Below are 20453 nucleotides of genomic sequence, written 5' to 3'. Positions count from 1 at the left end.
AAATTAAAATTCTGTCATCATTTACTCGCCCTCAAGTTGTTCCAACAAAGCTGTATGAATTTCTTTCTTCTGCTGAACACAAAAGAAGATATTTTGAATAATATGGGTATAACCAAACAGATAATGGGCCCCATTGACTTGCATAGTATGGAGAGAAAAAAAAGTCAATGTTTGGTTTAAGACATTCTTCAAAATATCTTCATTTGTGTTCAGCAGAAGAAAGAAATTTATATGGGTTTGGAACAACTTTTCATTTTTGGATGAAATAACCCTTTTAAGGAAACTAAATCTGCTTCATTGCAGATTTTTTGGGGGGGCTGAAATGAACTGAGATGAACTACTTGCAGAAACCTGAATACATGTGTACAGTGAGCAAACAACACATTTATGGACCTTACTGCTCTTGTAGATTTTCACACATGTATACAGTACAGAAATCAATAACAGCAGGCTGCCTGGTCAATTAAATGTTTTTATGTCTGGGTGATTAATAATGTATTTTTCAATAGCATTTGAGCTCTGACACCGTAGATGTTCCTGCCGTGTAATCAAAACCTTGAGAACAATCAGCTGCTGCTAACAATGATAGTGTAAAATTGTACTGAGATCAGTATTACACTGTAGAAAGCAACATGGACAGGATTAGTAGGTAACGGTCCAACGCATCAGGTTTGATTAGGGAAAATGTCTCAGACAAACCTCCACAGCGTTCAGCGAGAAGGCTAGATCGTCCTGTTTTTATATTAAACAAATGGCAGAAAGCCAGAATGGAAATGCCATGGTGAGTTTTTTGGCTTCATAATAGACCTCAGTAAGAGTAGATGGCATATTTAATTTGACACGACTATGAGGCTGTGACGGATAGGAGTACAGACTGTGCTGTTCAATATGAATCTAAATAAATACTGCTGTGTTTATATAATAATAATATAAAAAGGTCAAATACTGTTGTGTACCTGGGTATCAGTTAATAACCTTATAAAAATACAACAAATTGCCAGTGAATAAAAACTCCAGCATATTGACTAGACTATTTTACATCAAATTAAATATGGCTTCTACTCTCTGACTAAAGATTAACAGGGCACAGGAACACAGGACCATTATAGTCATTCAAAATAGATTGAGATTAACCCTGACCGCATCAGAGAAAAGTGCTGGGAGTGAAATGTGTAAAAGTGCTCTAGGTAATCAGTTATAGGTGCAGCGGTGCTGCTGTATAGCACTTAAAGGTCTTGGCTGTCAGAAGAAAAGGTTGTGGGGTTTAATCTTAGAGTTGCCGAGAGGTCACAGCGAGCGGCAGTGAAGCTATTCCCACAATGCATTGCTCATCTGCCGTAAGATGCTCCATGGAGACTGGCTGCTGTATGTCACTTAAAAATACCCTAAATGTCAAATTTCAATTTCAAAGTTTATCAAATGGGCATTGTAATGTTTCTGCTCGCTGGTTGAATTATCAGTGGACAGCAGCCCATCTATTGGAAATCTCAGAGGCAGCATTTTACAACTATAATCAACCCCAGTAATTAAATGGAGTGTTAATTAAATCTCAGTTCGGCTCCTCAGCGTGGTGAAGACTCTCTGGCTGGAGTACAATGTTGATATTAACAGTTTCATTAGATCTGTTGGTCTAGGAGTGCTATGCAGTTGTTGTTGTTTTTTTTCTCTCTCTTTAATTTGCTGCAGTCAATGAGAGTCAGTCGCTCTTAACGATTTCTGCTGCATGCTGACGGATATCACTGTACTTTGCTGAGATAATTATGGTGTTAAAGGCTATAGTTAAAGTGCACTGTGTTTGTGTGTGCGTTTGAAGTATTCATGTAAGTGATCTGTAAATTTGTTCTGTAAATTCTCCTGCTGTATTTACACACGGTATGAAATGTACAGTGGCCCCAAAGTGTATTTTGATATTTAAGCCACAATGCATGAATTTCATAGATAAAATGCCACTATTTTAGTTGCCAATTCTCATGTTTCTGCTTTTATATCTCACAATTGGGACTGTTTCTCGCAATTGCAACTTTATTTTTCAAAATTGTGACTTTATATCTTACAATTCACCCTCTTGTTCTCATAATAGCAACTTTATATTTCACAGTTGCCATTCTATATCTCATATTATGGGCTATTCCTTATGATTAAGACTTTGTGTCTCAGCATTGAGACTAGTTCTTATAACTGACCCATATGTCTAATGTATATTTCACAATTTGGACTTTATTTCTCATAATTGCAACTTTTATACCTCACAAAATAAGTATAAGTTTAAAATAAACTTTTTTTACTCCTAGTCTGAGGCAGAAACAGGTTTCTACGTTCCCCCGAGAAACTTTGCATTCACTTGCAACACCATTGCGTTCCCCTGCAAAACTTATGCGTTCGCTCTCAAAGAACTCAAAAGTATTGCAAGCAAACGCAAGGTTTCTCGGGGGAACGCAAACATTTTGTGAGCAAACGCAAAGTTTCTCAAGGGAACATAAAACATTTGCAAGACAATGAAAAAGCATTGACATTCAATTTTTCCTCCCATCTTTTTTCCATCATCATGTGCCTTTAGGGGCTCTGCAGATTTCCATACTTTTCAAAAAATTTCACAAATAGACATTTCTTATGTTTTCAAGAAATATATTGTTCAAAATTAAGACAAAGTTATTGTGACTTTCTGTTTGTCAAATGTTAGTGGATCATGCCCATAATTAATGTGATGAACTACACCTGTGGTTCAAGTATGAGTGTGAACTGACTTTAAAACGACATTGAGAAATTTACCTGTAGATAAATGTAAAGCTAGAAAGTGTCACAGACCATCTGTTCATGTTTTCCTACAGCTAAGAGCATTATTCTAAGAGACACTCACATAAAGACTCATCTTCGTTAGTCTAGGCTGTTCATGTTTTCATATTGTGGAGAGGCATTTGTATGATGTGAGATAATGTATTTTAAGGTCAGTGATTTGAATGGGGAAAGTCTGAAATAATGAGCTTCCCTATTAAAACTGTCCACATCACTGACCTCTGTATGTGTGTGCATTATTTTATATTATAAAGCACACACATTGCCAAAGTGCATGTTGGTGTTGTTTATGTGTTTGTAAATATCATTTACAATTACAAACAGCAGCAATTACAATTATTAGAAGTCATATTTAAGTCAATTTGCATGCTAGCTTGATACTTGAATGTTGATCATGTTTACTGCATTGGTTGTGTGTGTGTGTACCAGAGGGGTTGTATTAATTAGGGCCCCTTTTCTTGGCTCTGTCTGAAATGGCAGTCCTTTAATGCCCCCGCGGGACAAAAAAGAAAAGAAAAGAAAAAAAGACCCAGAGTAATTGAAACTGTAAAGGATGGGGGGCTCGTTAATCAGTCATAAAATTTAAATTCCCACGAGGGATGTGTCTAACTGAAGCACACACACGCACACACATAAATGCCTATGAGGCTTTTGTAGTAATAGGTGCAGAGGCATGCTTAAACATGTTTTGCAGTGATTGTTTTAGAGTGTTAATGATTGCAGGTGGTTACATCACACTCTCTGGAGATTTTCACGACATGTTTGGTAAAGCGTGTGTATTTTTAGATTCCTCTGAGAGGCATGACAGTATATGTTCCAAATGCAGTAAACTAACAGTGTTTGTTCTCGTGTCTAAATATAAATATGCACTTCTGTGTGTGTAACTTTTTAGCTATGGCTCAGTGGGTACTTTACTCTGGACAGACAAAAAGAATGTGTCTTTTATGGTGTTGATGTCTGTTTTGTTGTATCTAGTCAAAACTGCTTGTTTAGACACTATTGCCTCGTTTTCACCGAGCGGTAGCCTTACTTGATAGGCGTGGTGTATGACGGAAAGTAGCAATCGATGTCATTCTTGCGCGAAGAAGAAAGCGCCACAGTAAACAACAATGTAGGACATACCGCAGATCTTGTTCTAGCTTCTCGGCATGTGGCTGTTTGGCACAAGAAGAAACGGTATTGTGTTACAACTTTGTTAAAAAATGCCGCCTCTTGTGTTGTCATTCCCCTTGTAGCACGCGCAAGTGACGATTCTCTGTCAACCAATCAACGTTCTGCAGTGAGTTTAGCTCCACCTTTTAGTACCGGACTACTGTGCTAGGTACCCCAACGGAAGGGTCCCAAAAAGTGGTATGGTATAGTTCGGAATTAGGGTACCATTTACAACCATTCAACAACAAGGCATAATTGTACTTTGTAAATATATAATAGTTTCACTGGAAATTTCATAGCAGCCAGCCAATCACACTGGAGATTACAATTTTGGAAGGCTTTATTTATGTTTTACTTGGTGGCCCAACTGAGATAAAAAGCATTTATACGTCTGACAAATTTACAAACTTATCGCTTGTAGAAATGAGATGAATTTGTTCTGATTGTAAAAATATATATAAATATATGTTTATTTGAAAGTCAGAATATTTTATTTCTTATTGATTTCAGAGGGCTAGCTGGTTCAATCCAGATTGAATATATTTAGCAGTATGTAGATTTGGCATCAACCCTCAATTTTCTCTCACCTCTGCGGCTCCCCCTAGTGGATGGGCTTTTTTTTTCTTTTTTCTTTTTTTCTTGGGATGTGGTAAGCCAATCAGAAAATGAAAACCATTTGGAAATGTATGGAAGGAGAACAGCTTAGCTGTTGCCTAAAGGCTAGTTCTTGTTATTTTCAAGCTAAAATATGCAAATCATTGGCAGTAAGTGACTTCATGTTTGTAAATGTGTTTCTGTTTGTTCTAACATACTTATGCATAAGATATGTAAGGAAAGCAAAAATCAGCAATGGAAAATCTGCATGGTTTTCACTTCATATTGACAGATGTATCATAAGAAAATCACAGAGTGTGTGAATTTTAATCAAAACGGTCATTAATATTTGGACCAAAAGCAAACACTAAAGGTTTTTAAAAAATATCTTTGCTTTAGCTTTTACATGAGCACATTTGAAATAATAGCATGCTTATTAACTGTAACATATTGTGCCTCCAGTATATTACTGACATTTATTAATTGCACATTAATGTGCGTTTGTGTGAAATAGAGAGAAAGATGACATTTAGCTTCTGTCTCTTAGGGAATAGTACTGCATTTAAATTAAAATAAGCATTTAAGTATTTTTCTCCTGTATGCTTATGCTCAAGGTCTAAAATTTACACTTGCCAAATGCCAAATGCGAGAAAAGATGGCTTTGGCGAGTAGATAAAATTTACTTGGCAGTGGCTGGTATCTCTAAAATGAGGAAATATTCTTCACATTAATCCACCAAAATGAAATTAATCTTAATCTAAATGAATCATCTTTTATATGCTGCAAGTGACCCAGTGACCTGCATTTGTCACTAATGCAAGAAAAACAGAAAAATAATCCCAATGCATAATGCCAAAAATATATTATTAATAAAAATGTACAATAGTGCACAATAGTTAATTTGTATCTATGTGTGGTTTCACCTGCAGTTTAGTACACTAATTTCTTAAGGTCAGTAAAATTCTCTGTTTGTCTTCTCTCTCTCTTTCTTTAGCTGTTAGCTCAGGTGCTGCTGTTCTTATGTATAAACACTGCAGGGATGTTTATCAGCTACCTGTCAGACCGCGCCCAGCGACAGGCCTTTCTGGAGACACGCAGGTGCATCGAGGCACGTCTCCGCCTGGAGACGGAGAACCAGCGACAGGTTAGTGTTCGCAAATTTCAAAAGTTTCCTTCACACACTCCATGACACATGTAAACCTGTTTGTGGCCAGGAAGTTTCCAGGAAGTCTGTGTTTGTGTGCAAAACAAAATACTCATTCAATGAATTACCATGCTAACCATACAAAATACAATATTTACTCCTAATGATACACTCTCTAAAAAAAACCCCCTAAAAATAGGTCACAATGTACTCTATGTTTCCGTATTTATTTTTTACAGGTGTTTTACAGATGTTCATTGCGTCTGTAAAATTACTGGATAATGTCCTGGTAGTTTTCTGGCAGTACATTATCTGTTTGTTTTTTTTCTTATGGATTTTTTTTTTTTTTACAGTGTGCAGTATGTGTCGTAACTATGGTATTTTGTACAGTATGTATTGCACAGGCCGATTAATCAGCCAATACTTGACAATTTTGAACATGTTCATTTGGTCAATTAAGTGTTTATTTACCTATTTTGTCACTTCCAGATTCTACTGGCAGAATCTCTGTTTGATATCCACATTATATTGGACACTGCATGTTATCACTGCAAAAAAGAAATTTAAACAATTATGATTTTACAGTAGTAGCCATAATTGTATTAATTGTAGTGGTACTTTGGCAGAAACTATGGTTACCATGGTAAATTTTGTTAATGTAAAATGGTTATGTAACACTGCACAGAGGAAAATCAAACAGACAGTTGTGTCAATAGACACACACAAGTACACTTCCATTCATAAGTTTGAGGTTGGCAATATTTTTTAATGTTTTTGAAAGAAGTCTCGTATGCTGACTAAGACAGCTTTTATGTGATCAAAAATACAGTAAAAACAGTAATATGAAATAAATAACTGTTTTCTGTTAAATAACTGATAAATAACAAATAATTGTTTTCTGTCTAAATATAGTTTAAAATGTAATTTATTTATTCCTGTGATGCAAAGCTGAATTTTCAGCATCATTACTCCAGTCTTCAGTGTCACATGATCCTTCAGGAATCATTCTAATATGCTGATTTGGTGCTCAAGAAACGTTTCTTATTATTATCAATGTTCAATATATTTTTGTGGAAACCGTGATACATTTTTTCAAGGATTCTTTAATGAATAGAAAGTTCAAAAGGACAGCATTTATTTAAATTTGAAATCTTTTGTAACATACTATTAATGTTTTTATTGTCACTTTTGTCTAATTTAATATGTCCTTGCTGAATATAAGTATTAATTTCTTTAAAAACTTAAATAACTGACCCCAAACTTTTAAAAGGTAGTGTACATGCAAGTGCACACACACACACTCACGTGCAAACGTAAAGTTATATCACACTCCTTTTCCAGCACTGAGCCGCAGTGGGTGAGAGTAATTGATTTGAAGAACAGCATCTCATGGGGACAGAAGGCTAGTGTAGAAAGGTTCCGAGACTCCTTAGGGAATCTCTCTCCGTCTCCTCCCCCCTCCCCCCCATCTCTTGCTCTGAGAGCTCTCCGGCTGTTTGCTGAAGTGGGTTTTATTTGCCAGTCAAGTGGAGCCCATGCTGGTACCACTGTTTGTGCGTGTGTGCGAATGTGTGTGTGTGAATGTGTGTGTGCTTCCTCTTCTTTTGTATGTCCATCTATCCAAATTTCCCCTGCTTTTAGCCCAGACAGTGGTGAGCACAAACCTCTGGCTTGTTGAATTCATATTTGCAGAACAAGCTCTTTATTCATGCAGTGTCACAAAGGAGAATTAAAGCTGAGGTGTGTAATTTTTTCGATTTGAAAATACTTTCTCCTACCTCAGCTTAAAGGGGACATAACATGAAAATCTGACGTTTTCCTCGTTTAAGTGCTATAATAAGGTCCCTGGTGCATCTACCAACCCAGAAACCATAAAAAAGGACAACCCAGTAACTTTGTTTTGGTAAGCCTTTCTCTGCAAGCATGTGAAAAAAAACGATCCACTCAGATTTCGCTCCCCTTGTGATGTAGGAATGGGAACTTATTATAATATTACTGCCCCTTAATCTGCACGTTTCCACTCATGGCGGCATCATTTTGTTTTTCGCAACAAAAAAACAGTGTACCAGTTCTAAGGCCATGGCAAAAGTTCGAACAAAGCATGCTAACTGTTCTGTCATTGGCTGCACAGACGAGCACTCGTTAGCTTGGATGGCCTGCAAGTTGACCCTGGCAAGCTCGATTGCTAAAAAAGGAGCATTTCTGTCCAAGCAATATTTTGGAAAAAATATGAGACCATTCACAGCATTTGATAGCAATCATAAATGTTAGCCTGGTGTGTATGGCTCTGTTTGGCAAACAGGTACGCTATAGTATAGTGGGCGTCCATACGGGTTTTGCACTAAAGATTAACATGACGGCACATGCTAGTCGATGAGTCGAATCAAATCTACAGCAACTATATAAATGTATCCACTAACCATTCAGAAACGTCCAGTTGCATTCTAAAAGTTGTAAATTCTTCTCTCCATCACAGTCCGACTCCGGTTTGAACAATGTAAGGCTGAACACCGTTACTGACATTTGTCATTTTTCCAGCGTGAGATTCTCCAGCTTTGTTGTTGTTGAGCCCTCTTTTGGAAAGCGGGCATGGAGCAGCAGCTCATTTGCATTTAAAGGGACACACACAAAAACTGCATGTTTTTCCTCACACCCAAATCAGGGCAAATTTGACAAGCTATAATAAATGATCTGTGGGGTATTTTGTCCAACCAATGGAAGACCGGGAAGTGTTTGGCAAAAATATTATTTTGGTGATGCAGAAATTACACACTTTGGCTTTAACATACTGTATATGGCAGATATATGTTCCTTGCAATGTTTTGCAAAAGCATTCAGACTCTTTATTCTCACATTGTACTGAATTATAAATGCATTTCTGTTTTTTTAGAAATTATGCTAGAAAAGACTGTTATGCATTTATATTTAGCCCTGTGAGCTGGACGCTTGGGGATATTTGATTGACTGGTGAACCATTAAGGGAACTAACACTGGATAAAAATGACTTGAAGCTGTTTTATTGCAGTAAAAGGAAACTGTATCATATATTAATGTGTGGGGTTAAATAATAATGCAGAACAGTCATAATGAAATTCTACACTATCGTTTGTAAAGTAATTTAAAGGTTAGACTGGTGAGCTAGTTAAATTGGTAAACTGGTTGAAACTCTTTTTTGTGTAAGTGTGCATTCAGTGGCTAAATTATTTAAGTCTATGTTTAATAAAGCGCTTTACCCACACTGCTTCTGTTAGGAGCGTCTGGTGTTGTCGGTGCTGCCACGCTTTGTAGTGCTGGAGATGATTAACGACATGACCAACGTGGAGGACGAGACCCTACAGCACCAGTTTCACCGTATCTACATTCACCGCTATGAGAACGTGAGGTAATTTCTTCCATTTTAGTACAGTCATCATGAAAAGAATAGAAGAGAATCAAATGGAATTGAATCAGTCATCCGCCATTAAGGCTCAGTTGCCCACCATTACGGCTCAGTCAACCGCTGTTATGGCACAGTCATCCTTGATTATGACTGAGTCACTCTCTTTTATAACCCAAACAAGTAGCCAGTTGCAGCACAGTCAGTGACAGTATGAGCACCAAATAGGTTCTGACTGGCCCCAAAAAATGGATAAAAATTGAAGCCATTTGACAATTTTCAATGGTTTTCCCTTAAAATATATATGTGTGTGTGTGTGGGTATATATATATATATATGTATATATATATATATATATATATATGTATATATATATATATAGTGGCGTGCAGAGGTGTTCTGAAATGAGGAGGCAAAGTCTTCAGTTTTTTATTTATTTATTTTTATTTATTTATTTATTATTATAAATCAAATGTAATTTCATGTCCATTACTCCTAAAGGGATAGTTCACCCAAAAATGAAAATTAGCCCATGATTTACTCACCCTCAAGCCATCCTAGGTGTATATGACTATCTTCTTTCAGACGAACACAATCTATTTGAGATATATTTGAAAATATCCTTAGTCCTCCAAGGTTTATAATGGTTGTGAATGGGGGGCCGCGTTTTGAAGACAAAAATAATGCATCCATCCATAAAAAAAAGTAATTCATATGACTCCAGGGGGTTAATAAAGGCCTTCTGAAGTGAAACAATGAGTTTTTGTAAGAAAAATATCCATGTTTACAACTTTATAAATTCAAATAACTAGCTTCCGGTGGACGACTATATGCATAATGCGTACAAAATATAATATATAATACATATATTTTATTTGTGTATTGATGTTCAGCTGTTCTTTTTAATGATCAACTTACAGTATTTTGGATCATCAGTCATGCTTGGTAAACACTGTCTGTCACAGACACAAAGATGTATCTTTAATTTCACCAAGCTGATTGCTCACTAAAAAACCCCACAGTCATAATGTTTTCAGGTCTTTTCATGTTTGATTTTGACGTGATATAAAATAATGATGTCTAAGTGGATAAGCTGTTTACTTATTTTTTAATTATGCAACAAAAGAACACACGTAAACAAGAGGCGGGAGGCGGGATCGTACAAACCTTTTTTATTCCCTTGATGAAAAAGCTATATTTTTAACAGCCATCTCCAGTCTTCAGTGTCACATGATCCACCAGAAATCATTCTAATATGCTGATTTGGTGTTTAAAAAAAAAAAAAATCTTATTATTATCAATGTTGAAAACAGTTAATATTTTTGTGGAAACTGACCTTTTTTCAGGATTTTTTGATTAATCAAAAGTTCAGAAGAACAGCATTTATTTGAAGCAGAAATCTTTTGTAACATTGTACTATAAATGTCTTTACTGTCAGTTTTGCTCAATTTAATGCATCCTTGCTGAATAAAAGTATTCATTTTTTTTAAAATGTTTTCTCACATTAAAATATAGCAATCAGCCTGTTCACTGACTGATTGTAATATTTCAGTCTGGGAAAATTGTTGTGATTTTTCAGCTGATCTGTTTGCATGTGTGTTTTATGCAGTATTCTCTTTGCTGACGTGAAGGGCTTCACCAATCTTTCCACCACACTCTCCGCTCAGGAACTCGTTCGAATGCTCAACGAACTCTTTGCACGCTTTGACCGACTGGCACACGTGAGTGACCTAACACACATACACAACAATGCCCACAGGTTTAAGCCACATCACAGCATCATTCAGGGTATAAAGCAACATAATAGTCCTTGAAATAGCAGTTGCCAATGAATTAAGGCATGTTCCTATTTGAAAGTGTTGTTGACATGTCTAGAAGACACTGCTTTCAATGCAGTAATCCACTTTGCATGCACTTCAAAAGGAAGAGGACTCTTGCTGGAATGGATACAGTAAAACTGATGCCATCATTACTGTTTGTATCACTGTGTACGCAAGGGCTGAGGCAGACTCCGGAGCTAAATTCAGATATGGTATGGGCATTTAGTTTCCGACACGCACTGTATATATAGTAGACTAATCACAACAGACTGGGCCATCTAACCAATCAGAGCAGAGCAGACTCGCAGAAATTCGAATATCGAGCCATTTCAGACACTGTGAGAAAAGAGGTGATGTGCAATGAATATAATCAGAAATTGAAGAAAAGTGTTTTTTGACCTTGGGTGTATGTTATAGGAGACCTCCAAAACAAAACTAGGAACCTTTAAAGGCATAATAGGGGCAATTTAATCAACAGTCTTTTGCAATATAGAATTGTTTAAAGCATAAAAATGGAGTGAACTACTCAACACTGTTTGAAAAAGATGTTTGTTAGACTTAATGGAAGTCAAACAGCATTTTCTATTATATTCTGTTGACTGAATCCAGATAATTTCATAGCTATTCCTTGAGGTTTGGGTTCTGTCTATATTAATTATCATTTGGATGCAAATGTGGTCCCCCTTCTTATGTATATTAGATTTCCTGACAAATCAAGATCTGCTGAAAGATGTTTTAATTTATGGCATTGTTAGATTAAATACTCAAAGAACAGATTCACTGGTTGATCCACTTTTGTGCATTTCAGCCCAAAAACTTGTTCAGAAACTTGCATCTTATCCTCCCTTAATCCAGTTTAATCAGATACTGTTCACACTGGTTTAGCATTGCACCATATTTTATGACTTTCTGTCTTCTGTGGGACACACAAGAAGCGATTTTTAAGAACTGTTTTTGTCTGTACAATTAGTATCAGTGGGGGTTCAAAACAACACTGAACCCCACTTGTATTGTATGAAAAAAACAATCTTATTGTGTTCCACAGAAGAAAGAAAGTCATACAGGTTTAGAACGACATGAGGGTAAGTAACTGATCATTATCCTTTTAAGTCATTGTCATTCAACACACTACCTTTCTATGTAAATTATGCTTATTTCAGTGCTTTATTTACATAAGTCAGCACTGTGTACCTCAGAAAATTGCAGTTAGACTGCTGCTTTGCTTGTACATATCAGATGCGGAATGTGTGCGAAACAAAGAGAGTTATGTTTATGTGCCAAGGGCAGTGCCAGCGTATCTTGGCTTGGCGTTTATAGTGGCACCAGATAAGCTGAGTTCAGTTAGAGTTGAGAAAAGGTTGAAATGTGTGACGACTCACCCTCATTCATGTCCTACAGTGCATTGATGTGCTAAATGCCTGTTGCAAAAGTCACATAAATAAAAACATTGTGACTGTGTCTCCTCCATTAATAACACTGATATATGAGTGTGTGTGTTAGCATAAGGGTACAACTGTCAACGGCTAGTGCAAATCTTGATAGCTGCCCTTGAAAGAAAGAACATTACTTGCAGACGTATACATATGCAGATTTATTTTGTATTTTAAACAAATGTGTTTTTTGTTCTGTTGTTCAGACTGGGGGAGGAAATAAATGCATTATGAAGAATATTAAACTCCATCCTCATGCTGCAGCTCTTCAATAATCTTATTCATGAGTCAGTACAATAATCATTGAAGATTAACCAACCATAAAGTGGCTTACTGATGCATATTGCAGATATTCAAATGTGGCATATGTGCACTTGCAGATGGTTGTATCAGTATGTCATATTTAAATATCCTTGTGTCCTTGTGTGAATTTGCAGGCACACTCATGTGAGCAGGCCTGGTGTTGTATTAAATTCTGCAGCAGTGTTTATTGTGATGAGCAGTATTCATTTTTTTTCTCCCGATGGCAATGTTTACTCAGAAATGTCACATGTGCACAGTTAGTGCTGTATGGTTTACTGGACGGTTGTGCTGTTGCGTTCAACATTTTTCAGATTTTCAGTAATGTTTTTGATTGCTTGCGTTGTGCCACATCCTGAAAACACCTTGAAGATCCTCTTACAGTAGCTTTATCTTCCACAAATTTGTCTCAGTCTCTTGCTGTCTGTCTCTCCCGGACTCTCTCTTTTGCTCCTATGCCCTCACACTGCCTAATGGAAAATGTGCATTAACCCTCTCATTACTTGAAGTATAATATAGTCTAAGCATGTGATATACACTGATCAGGCATAACATTATGACCACTGACAGGTGAAGTGAATAACACTGATTATCTCTTTATCACAGCACCTGTTAGTGGGTGGGATATATTAGGCAGCAAGTGAACAATTTATCCTCAAAGTTGATGTGTTAGAAGCAGGAAAAATGGGCAAGCGTAAGGATCTGAGTGAGTTTGACAAAGGACAAATTGTGATGGTTAGACGACTGGGTCAGAGCGTCTCCAAAATTGCAACTCTTGTGGGGTGTTCCCGGTCTGCAGTGGTCAGTATCTATCAAAAGTGGTCCAAGGAAGGAACAGTGATGAACCGGCGACAGGGTCATGGGCGGCCAAGGCTCACTGATACACCGCGCTTACCTGGGGAACACATGGCACCAGGATGCACTATGAGAAGAAGGCAAGCCGGTGGAGGCAGTGTGATGCTTTGGGCAATGTTCTGCTGGGAAACCTTGGGTCCTGCCATCCATGTGGATATTACTTTGACACATACCACCTACCTAAGCATTGTTGCAGACCATGTACACCCTGTCATGGAAACAGTATTCCCTGGTGGCTGTGGCCTCTTTCAGCAGGATAATGCACCCTGACACAAAGCAGAAATGGTTCAGGAATGGTTTGAGGAGCACAACTACGAGTTTGAGGTGTTGACTTGTCCTCCAAATTCCCCAATCTCAATCTAATCGAGCATCTGTGGGATGTGCTGAACAAACAAGTCCAATCCATGGAGGCCCCACCTCACAACTTACAGGACTTAAAGGATCTGCTGCTAACATCTTGTGCCAGATACCACAGCACACCTTCAGGGGTCTAGTGGAGTCCATGCCTCGACGGGTCAGGGCTGTTTTGGCAGCAAAAGGGGGACCAACACAATATTAGGAAGGTGGTCATAATGTTATTCCTGATCGTTGTATGTAGAAACACAGAATATCTTGGTAATCCCTTTACAAATGCTGATATATTTGTTTAAACATGAACCATTGAAATATCATGTTTTTTGGACATATACCCTGGTAAAACCATGATATTCATGGAAGTACATTGAAGTATCATGTTATCAGTAGACCTATGTCTGTTCTGTAGGAAACAAATCCATGACTTGATGTTGCTTGCACAGGAACCCTATTAGTATGATTAAGGTAATCACTGACTATGGTACACTACCATTCAAAAGTTTGGGGTCAGTAAGTTTTTTTTAAAGAAATTAATAAAGTCATTCAGCAAGGACGCATTAAATTGGTCAAAAGTGACAGTAATTTATAATGTCTTTGTATCCACAAAATATTACTTATTACTAAAATATTATTTAAACTGTTTTCAACATTAATAATAATAAGAAATGTTTATTGAGCACCAAATCAACAAATCAGAATGATTTCTGAAGGATCATGTGACACTGAAGACTGGAGTAATGGCTGCTGAAATTCAACTTTGCCATCACAGAAATATATTAAAATAGAAAAGTTATTTTAAAATGCAATATTTCACAATATTACTGTTTTTACCGTATTTTTGATCAAATAAATGCAACCTTGATGAGCATAAAAGACTTTATATAATATTAAAAAAATCTTACTGACTCCAAACTGTTGAATAATTGTGTATAGTATATATAAAAATACCATGGCATTACCATCTAATACCTTCACTGCACCACCACAGTACTTTTTTCCGAAAGGCTCAATGCAACTATGAGCAGGTTTTTCCATTGTAATTCTGCGGGAAGTTTAATTTAATGGGTTCTTTATTAGCGTCATGTTGTTATGTTGATGTTTAGAGGATGGAGCATGTTGTTACACTAGCATTTAATGCTAGTCTCTATGTTTATATCCATTAAATTGGCCCACGGTTTGGTATTGATTATGTAAAAGGCATTCACTTATCCTGCAGCACTTAGCCTGCAGATTAGCAACAGTGCTTCAAACATGTTATCATGAGTCAGTCCAGAGCTAATCAAGCTGTAGGTGGTGTTTTTAATGATTGACAAATGACGGTTACGGGCGTAACGACTCTTTGTTTCCATACAGCCGTTTACTGAGCAGTAAAAAGACGTTAATACGGCAGTAGGCATGAGTAATGGATCTCAGATAGAACAAATTAATGAGTGATGGCCTTATAATTACCACTCTCTCTGAGTTCTACACAAAAACCTGGTAGGCTGAGAGATAACTAACACAGATAGAGACTGCAGTGGAAATTACAGGGTGATTGCAGTTATAATTGCTTGAATCCTCATGTATGCCTCTATTATGCACACAATGTAAAATAAACTGTGCAATTGTTACCTTAAGCAACTATTTCTGCCTGACCTGACCCTTAAAAATCACTTTTATTGGGATAACCTAATGTAGACCGATTGATTTTTTTTACATAAAAATTCAGTCAACAGTTTGACATCATTAAATGTAAAAATGCCTTCTTCTTTTCCCCTCAGGAGCATCATTGTCTGAGGATCAAGATACTGGGGGATTGTTATTATTGTGTTTCTGGCCTTCCAGAGCCTCGACCGGATCATGCCCACTGCTGTGTTGAGATGGGCCTCAGCATGATCAAAACCATCAGGTAACAGTAAAACATTTTATGTTTTAATCTACCAGCCAGCGCTAAATTAGTGATTCAACATCGCAGTAAGCATGCTATGTTCGAAAAGGAAGGTTTTTGCTCAGGTTATTGCTGAGATTGCTAAGAAATTTTATTGCCTAAATAGACACAGTTGTTGACACAAAAGAAGAATATATCTATATCTGCTCAGGAGACACATAGGAAGACATTTTGCCCAAAACTAAATTCTGACATCATTTACTAACCTTCATGTCATTCCAAACCTGCACAACTTTTTTTTTTCTTTACATGGAACACAATTTTTTTTGAAGAATTTCCTTGTCATTCTTTTAATTTAATGAAAGTAAATAAGGAATGGGGGTTATTCGAGCTCCAAATTGACAAAAAAGCATTCTAAAACTGATTCATATGACTCGTACACTGTATTTCACAGCCAACTTTTTGTGGTGAAATGATCGAAATTTAAGTCATTATTCACTGATTCTCATCCAACTTGACATCCACTATACTGTAGCTTTACTTATTAACAAGAGAAGTAATGATGCCCAATTCATAAATAAGTCATTCTATTGAGTCTGATCTTGTCAACGAAACAGTTGATCCAGTTCACAAAGCTTGTCTGAATGATTTGAATCACGAATCAGACTGATCTGGTACTGAGTTCAACTCACTGACTCTATAATCACAGAGTTAAACAACCCACTGGAGCAGAAGATTGTCAGTGAATAATGGCTTGAATTTCTGTTTCTGTTTGTCACACACAAAGCTTTTATATGGCTTCAGAAGCTGTCTAATGTTGGACTATTTTTAAGATATGTTTATGGAACTTTGTCATTTTTGAAGCTTGACCAACTATTTAATTAATTTAATTTAAATTCTCATTTTTGTGAAAGTCATAGAGATTGGTGACGACAAAGTGAATGATGACAGAATGTTAATTTTTTCCCTGAAGTATTTCTTTAAAAGGTATCTCATTTGCTATGTTTCTTTCCTACAGGTTGCCAAATTAGGCAAAGGGAACGTTAATATATACCTCACAGGTTGAATTTGGGTTAGTCTGTATTAAGTATTATTAGCATTATTTTAAAGCACTGGAAGTCTATGGTATGTCTGTAGCAAGGAAGAGTGAATGACAGAGAGAAAGAGGCCACTAGACCAGTCCTGTTGACCCTTAATAGAGGCTAGATAGCAGATGAGAGGCCCTTGTTCAGCAGGTGTGTATGTGTGTGCTGCACTAACAGTCAGATATCACAGCACTCTCACTACCACTCAACAACACACACACAGCAGTGACTGTGTGACCTCGATTCCACTTTTTATAAGCAGCCACTTACTTCTGCCTGTTACCCCATTCAGGAGTAATAGTATGATGTGTATTTTACACTATAAACCCAGTGTTTTGTCCCAGGGAGTTCTCTAACTCAGCAGTTGTTTAGCATCACCATTACAGAACTGGAACACCGCTAGCTAGCTATCCATCCTAACCTTTTCTATTTGTATGTTTAGGTATGTGCGTTCACGTACAAAGCATGACATAGACATGCGTATTGGCATCCACTCTGGCTCGGTTTTATGTGGAGTTCTCGGTTTGCGGAAATGGCAATTCGACGTCTGGTCTTGGGATGTTGACATAGCCAACAAACTGGAGTCAGGGGGAATACCTGGGTAAGATACACACATGTGTGCACCTCTCTGTTGTGATTAAATATAAGAGAAGTACAGTAGGATTATCCATTTGTCCTCAAACACGTTCGACCATGATGGAAAAGAGAGATTTTATGGACACCTCCCCCTCTTGTGTAATGGTGTGGGAGGAAATTAATTGAGTTTTGGTTTATTCTCATTTTAAAAAAGTCGTGTTTTGAATGTGTGAGATGAATCAGTAGTTAATTTCAACCCCTTCAGGAGGATCCACATCTCTAAAGCGGCTCTAGACTGTCTGAACGGTGATTATGAGGTGGAGGAGGGTCACGGTAAGGACCGTAACGACTTCCTGCGCAGACATAACATCGAGACCTTCTTGATTAAGCAGCCAGAGGAGAGCTTGCTCACACTGCCTGAGGACATCATGAGAGATTCCACCAACCAATCAGATCACAGAACCTCTAACACTTCCTTCACGGAGGGAACATGGAGCCCTGAACTTCCCTTCCATAACATAGTGGGCAAACAGAATGTGAGTGCAATACACACACAAGCAAACAACCACACATAAACTGGCATAGTTAAGAAAACGCATTTTAACGCATCCTCAGCGATTCCGAACCTCAAACGTAGCTGGCAAATGGAGCTTAAATAGAGGCTCTGTATCTGTTCACTGCACACCTGTCTTTGAGTTTGATTTATTTCCACATCTCTCCATTTTCTTTCTTGTTCCTCCTGCATGTTTTTTGTTTGGTTTGTTTTGGATGGTTGTGTGTAGATGCTTTGTAGTTTATATCGTGATCTGGTCTGTAAGGGCATATGTAAGGGGCCATACACAAAGAATGTGTTTTTGCATTCCACTGTGCTGCTTTTCCATAGGTTTTCTATGTAAACAAACTAGACGGACATCTTTGACCATTGCACTTGTGTCTCGCATCTCTTGCAGAAACTAAAAAGGCATTTTTAATTTGGGCACAACATTCTAAAAATGCAGAAAAAGTTTTAATAAACATGTATGGTTTTTTTTTTTTTCTCCATTCCACTGCCCCGCGTCTCGTGTTTTTAAATGCAAAAACGTGTTCTGAGTGAATGACCACTAACTGTTCTTCTTTACATGAAGATTCAGATTTATGAAGACTGTAGAACAGTAGAAAATGTCCCACTAAAGTTTTAGATCCGGACAACTACTCAGTGCAGGTTTGGGAACCCTTTAGAACATTTTTCTTGTAATGTAATATGCAGTGAACTTTGTAGGTCTCTGTTGTAGTATGGCTCATGTAGCAAATCATTTTAAAGGTTTTTAGTGCTGTCGGACATGTATAGTGTTCTTTAGAGGGTCTCAGGACTGGATAGTGTTTTAAAAGGCTGTCTAGACTGTTGGTTGAGGACAGGTTTTAAAGGGGTCTAAAGGGCTGTTAGGAATGAATAGTGTTCTAGAAGGTTCTCAGGCTACAAAACTAGAAAATTTCCATGGCTGTATTAAAGATATACTGTTCTAGAGCACAGTACACTAGAAGACTCTTAGAACTGTTTGGCATTAAACTGTTGGGATTTTCCATGGAGTGCTCAGGGCTATTAGACAGCATTCTGTATTTTTTTTTTTTTTTTTTTTCAGGGCTGTAGGACATTGTTTGTTGGATGTTTTAAGGGCTGCAGGACTACAGTGTTCTATGAGTTTCCAAAAGTTGTAAGGTGGGGCAAAGTTATAGAGTGTTTTCAAAGTTGTAGAGTAGGGACAATGTTTGCGAGTGTTCTCAAGAGTTTAGGACCGGTATCTTGTTTTAGTAGATTTTCAAAATTTTTGGCCGGGGACAGAGATCTGGAGGGTTCTCAAGGCTGTAAGGCAGGGAGATAATTTCAGCTGCTTTTCAAGCATGTTGTGGTAGGAATGTGTTCTAGCTGATTCACAAAGATATAGATATATATATTTTTTTGAGTGTTCTCAGGGATCTAGGGTAAGGACAGTGTTCTGAAGGGTCCTCAAGGTTGAAGGTTGGAACAGTGTTCTATTGGGTTCTCAAGATTGTAAGATTGGAAAAGTGTTTTGAAGGTGGGTACAGTGTTCTAGTAGGTTCTCAGGGTTGTAAGACAGGGACTGTGTTCCAAAGGTGGGGACAGTGTTTGAAGGGTTCTCAAAGTTGAAGGTTGGAACAGTGTTCTATTGGGTTCTCAAGGTTGTAAAATAGGGAAAGTGTTTTGAAGGTGGGTACAGTGTTCTAGTAGGTTCTCAGGGTTGTAAGACAGGGACAGTGTTCTGAAGGGTTCTCAATGTTGAAGATTGAAACAGGGTTCTAGTGGGTTCTCAAGGTTGTAAGATGGGGAAAGTGTTTTGAAGGTGGGAACAGTGTTCTAGTAGGTTCTCAGGGTTGTAAGACAGGAACCGTGTTCTAAATTCAATTCAATTCAATTCACATTTATTTGTATAGCGCTTTTCACGATACATATCGTTTCAAAGCAGCTTTACAGAGAAAGCATATCAACATTACAATTTGGAGACTGCAGTTAGCTAATAATGTAATAATTTAGGCGATTAACATACAATCACTGTTAGCAATGTAATTGGAGGTAGAAGCAAAGAGCTCCTGGAAAAATGAATTACATATTAACAATAATTAGGATTTATAGAATGTGAATGTGCGTGTTGATCCAGATGTTGCATCTTCTGAAGTCATCGCAGGAGTTGGCGCCGTCTCTTCCAAAGTTTTAGTCATCTGAGGTCTTCTTAAGAGGCTGGATCCAAACTGAAACTGATGTACTCTCTAGTCACCTCGGGACGGGCGTCCCGAGGTAAAACAGAAAAGCAAATGGAGAATAATTAGCATAGCTGCTGTTCATAACATTAAGCAAAGATAGTCATGTGCAATTGATCTGATATGAGATGGATTATGTGAATGCTTGGCTGAAGAGATGTGTCTTTAATCTAGATTTAAACTGGGTGAGCGAGTCTGAGCCCCGAACATTATCAGGAAGGCTATTCCAGAGTTTAGGAGCCAAATGTGAAAACGCTCTCCCTCCTTTAGAGGACTTAGCTATCCTAGGTACAACCAGAAGTCCAGAGTTTTGTGATCTTAAAGAGCGTGAAGAGTGGGGACAGTGTTTGAAG

The 20453-nt window shown here is 37.5% G+C and overlaps 1 protein-coding gene across 5 annotated transcripts in view; it reads left to right on the top strand.

Annotated features, from left to right (window-relative positions):
- The window catches only part of adcy8 (adenylate cyclase 8 (brain)), a 61437-nt gene that overhangs the window by 7886 nt on the left and 33098 nt on the right, over positions 1–20453 (top strand). For all 5 annotated transcript variants that reach the window (XM_051861984.1, XM_051861993.1, XM_051862001.1 and 2 more), the window contains exons 2-7: positions 5534–5683; positions 8935–9065; positions 10669–10780; positions 15579–15706; positions 17213–17371; positions 17612–17882. In XM_051861984.1, coding sequence (XP_051717944.1) covers positions 5534–5683; positions 8935–9065; positions 10669–10780; positions 15579–15706; positions 17213–17371; positions 17612–17882 — 951 coding nt within the window. The remainder of the gene's footprint in view (positions 1–5533; positions 5684–8934; positions 9066–10668; positions 10781–15578; positions 15707–17212; positions 17372–17611; positions 17883–20453) is intronic.

The sequence above is a fragment of the Ctenopharyngodon idella genome, chromosome 2 (genome assembly GCF_019924925.1).
Source record: "Ctenopharyngodon idella isolate HZGC_01 chromosome 2, HZGC01, whole genome shotgun sequence".
NCBI lineage: Eukaryota > Metazoa > Chordata > Actinopteri > Cypriniformes > Xenocyprididae > Ctenopharyngodon > Ctenopharyngodon idella.
This window is presented reverse-complemented; position numbering and strand designations above follow the sequence as displayed.